The sequence below is a fragment of the Gekko japonicus genome, unplaced genomic scaffold (assembly GCF_001447785.1).
Source record: "Gekko japonicus isolate JY-2015 unplaced genomic scaffold, Gekko_japonicus_V1.1 scaffold540, whole genome shotgun sequence".
Classification (NCBI taxonomy): Eukaryota; Metazoa; Chordata; class Lepidosauria; order Squamata; family Gekkonidae; genus Gekko; species Gekko japonicus.
The window spans coordinates 816532-820413 of NW_015173690.1; the positions used below are offsets into that span (position 1 = coordinate 816532).

A 3882-nucleotide genomic window follows, 5' to 3' on the forward strand; every position below is an offset into this window, starting at 1 on the left:
CAGCAACCACATTTGCAAAAAATACATATTGCATATGTTCTTTCTTCAAGCAAAATGATCCAGGTGTGTAGCAAAGCAGGGAAATAAAATAATCTATGGCTTTGTACCTGAGTTTATAAGCATTTCTTTTTGAATTGCCTATCAAAACACTTCTATTAGAATTTTATATAAGAAATGTTGACTCTCTTTTTCCCTTAGATGTCTGCATACTTCTCCAATTTACAAATATTCTAATTATTTTAATTTCTCCACATAACCAGACTAAAGTGAGAATATTCGTAAGAATGTATGCTTTGTATTTTGGGGAAACTAACAGCTTAGTTCAATGAAGGTAATATAAAAAGTACTTAAGCATGTTCAAAATTCTATTTCATAGAAACCTGTTATTGTCCAATTACATAAAAATATGGATTAAGTGCATTATTTCCATTATAGTGAACTCACCTTTTAGAGTTTAACACAGTGTCAAGGGTTAGCAGATCAGTAAAACGCTGTTTGCAAGCTAAACTGTTCTAACAGCAGGGAACTGGAAGTCCAGAACAGTGTTAAAAAATCATTTTTAATAAATAACACCACCACCAACAAAAAAATCTATTAAAAGAAGCTTTTCTACTGTTCCAACAGGTCTATGCCTGCTACAGTTATGCTAACAGGAAGTGCCTGGAATGAAGAGTCACAGTCTGTCGGTTTTCCTTTTGCTGTCTCTGCATTCAAATTACACTCTTCTGATGCCTGACCAATTCCATCTTGTGATGATGCAGCTGCATCTTGGAAGCCTGTGGCATCTAAGTTTTCTAATAAAACAGCTGCCTGGAGCCTACTGCTTTCTGTCTCATGGCTGCAGCTTAGAGTATCATCTAGCTGCTCAACTGATTTCAAATACTGCTGGAGAAGGCTACTGTCCTGCTCACTGTTAGACCCCGTTTCACTACATTCCGCATGGTTCAGTCGGACATCTTCTGCATCTGAAAAGCAGCCTGAAAGAGAATCTTCATGCTGTTTGACTGTTTCCAAAGAAGTCCCTAGAGTGCTCTCATTTGTTTCCACCAAACTTTCTTCAGATCTCTGTGATTCATTAAGGCAATTTTGGTCAGTCACACAGGAATGAAATCCTGAATCAGGAAATTCTGGTAAGGACTGATTATGACAAGCTTCAGCACCTGAAACTACCCAGGTAGAACTAGCAACAGGAGACAGTACTTGATTCAGTCTGGATGTCTCTTTGGGTAACTCTGAAGGACACAAAGCACTTGATGTAGGGATGCCATGCTGCCTGGCAACACTTAGATGTTGGTTCACAGAAAGCTGCCACTCCTGCATGGATCTAACCTGTTAACAACACAAAGAGGAAATTTTATAGTGCAGTATGAGAAATATAAGCACTTGTAGCTGTGACAGGCCGTGTATGTTATATCTATGATGTGTTGAAGAGAAAGGCTAGTAGCTCTTGGGTAATGAAGTAAAGAGAAGCAAGACTGGATATGCACTGATTGTTCAGGAGTCATTGCATAGTACCAGACATAGCTTTAGCCACACTGAAATAAAATGAATTCAAACTGGGACACACAAGGTGTAGGTGAGAAAAAGAAAATGCTAACAGATCAAAGACAATAAAAGTAGCAACTGCAATAAACCCATCCTGGGTCTATGTGTTCTTATATGTGTGTTGTGTGCATGTAAAAAGTGTGTTCCTCTTCACTGTGCCACCACCCCAAGTTAAAATTCAGCCTCCCATGTTACCAGTGACATGGGGAACCCTGGTAAAGGCTGCCTCTGGGCAAGTACAAAGGGCAGAGGTTCCCAATTACTTCAACCCATCCCATGTGCAAGCATGTGAGCATGAGCAAGTGATTTAAGGTCTGTGTGAGGAGGATTTGAGTAACAGTATCCTTTGTTAAACAGGCCAAGACTTTATTACTACAGATTAAGCTACAGCACAGACAGAGATAATAGCTATCATGCCTACTGGTTACAGATCTAATGAAAAGAACAGAAACATAAATCTAAGCTAAACTTAACCATACAGAAGAGTTATCTCCAACGCCCCTCCTGGATGGCTGCAGACCAAATGCATGGCCTTAACCCCACCCTGCTCCCTGCAGAGGAATCCAGCTTCCAGCATTTGAACAAAGACTAACAGATGTTTCAGCCTTTTAATCCTTCCTGCTCTTTGTTGGTGGGAAGCCTCTCTCAATTCAGATTTAGGGAACTTGCCCCACATGGGAAGGTGCACCCCAATCTCCCTCAACCACCCTAGAGTGCATGTTCCACACACCTCCATACCCAGATCATATTTTTCAACACCCAGGTAGGCAAATACTTCTTTTTCGCTCTGACTTCTTCGTGCATTTTATTGCTCTCTTCCCTGGGAAAATAAACTGCTGTCAGGATCCCAAGACTCCCCAATGCGCTCCAATGCACCTTGCACCCCAAAATTATAACTGCAAATCAAAACAGGTAGAGGGCAACCAAAAATAAGAGAAACTGTACAGAATACAAAATATAAATGGAATACATTTAAACAATGTGAACAATATGGAATACATTTAAACAATGTGAACAATAGTGTCAAAAGAATATTACCAGGAGAAGTCTCAAAGAAGGAACAACAAGATACGAGGTTTCATATGAAACAATCTTTTGAGCTATGTAAATGGTGAAACCTTGAAAGATATCAGAAACTTTGTAATACATTTTTCCTTACCATATTTAAAGTGCATATTGGATTACCAGTTCTTCTTTGATAAAGCTCTTGAGCGATAGCCGGCATGCTCATTAGAGACTTCATTCTTTGGGAACTGTCATAATCAGATTAATTCCTGCATAGAGACTGCATTCTGAGAACCTTCTATGTAGAGAGACGGCATGTTGAGAACTAATCCCATTAGAATTATTTGTACGATTGTTTCTTATGAAACTTTGTACCTTGTTCCTTTTTTTTTTGTATGTAAACTCTCCTAAAAAGGAGAGAATTTTATTGCTTTTCATATAGAAAGGGGGGAGGGTATATAGAGGGGCAAAGAAAAGGTCGAGTGATGTTTTCATTAGTATATTAATCTGTTAGTAATAATAAAAAAACGTTCTTCTTTGGCTTCATTGTGTTGTCAATCATCTTTCATCTTCTCAATTATAAACAATTGTTAAGAAATTAGTAGTGTCCCACTATTATGCTGTTAATAAAAAAAAAGACTTTTCAAACGCCTTGCGAGTTGTTTCTTCTATCTTCGGGCTGGTTTTTCCTCCGAAAAGACAGGAAGGGTCCTCCTCCTCCTTCTCTTCTCCAGCTTCTTAACTTCTCTTCCGGGTCTTCGCTTTCCAATCACAGTCTGCAGCTGCCGCTTTTCAACACGCCTTCCCGATAAAGTCCCAAGCTTTTAGAACGATTATTTCTCTTTTTATGTCTTTCGACTTTAAAATAAACGCTGTCGTTCTTGTGGCTGGATCCCTTATCCGCACCTCCACTTTAAAGGCATTTTCCTCGTCCGTCGCAGCTCAGAACCTTTCAACAGATTTCCCAGAGGAAACTATCGTTCAGACCGGAAGCTCCTCCCTTCTTGTTGCGCAGTTCATTTTCCAGCACCGACATCTTATTTATTTTGTTTACATTAGACAAAGTTCGCAAAGCGTAGTCAAAAGATATATCTTCATAGCTTTCTATCAAACATTCCATCGCCGAGTGGCACCACCCTTTTCAGTTTTCGTTCTCCCCCCTTTCTCTTTTAAAATCTCTTTTTAAACGGGAGTACAGGAGTCCCTCCTCCTCTTTCGCTGGGGGGGAAATGCGCTTAGCTTCTTTTAATCGTCATGATCAACAACTTACAATTTCAGCCACTCCTTTTCTTTTCATTCGCATTTTCGCTTCATCACTCAGGTGGCGTCTGG

At 39.6% G+C, this 3882-nt stretch overlaps 1 protein-coding gene across 1 annotated transcript in view; it reads right to left on the reverse strand.

The window, feature by feature from the left end:
• Nucleotides 1-543: 543 nt before the first annotated feature.
• Nucleotides 544-3882, reverse strand: part of CEP97 (centrosomal protein 97kDa) — a 25025-nt gene continuing 21686 nt past the window's right edge. The window contains exon 11 of the mRNA XM_015423154.1: nucleotides 544-1329. Within this exon, the coding sequence (XP_015278640.1) occupies nucleotides 610-1329 (720 nt within the window). The 3' untranslated portion in view covers nucleotides 544-609. The remainder of the gene's footprint in view (nucleotides 1330-3882) is intronic.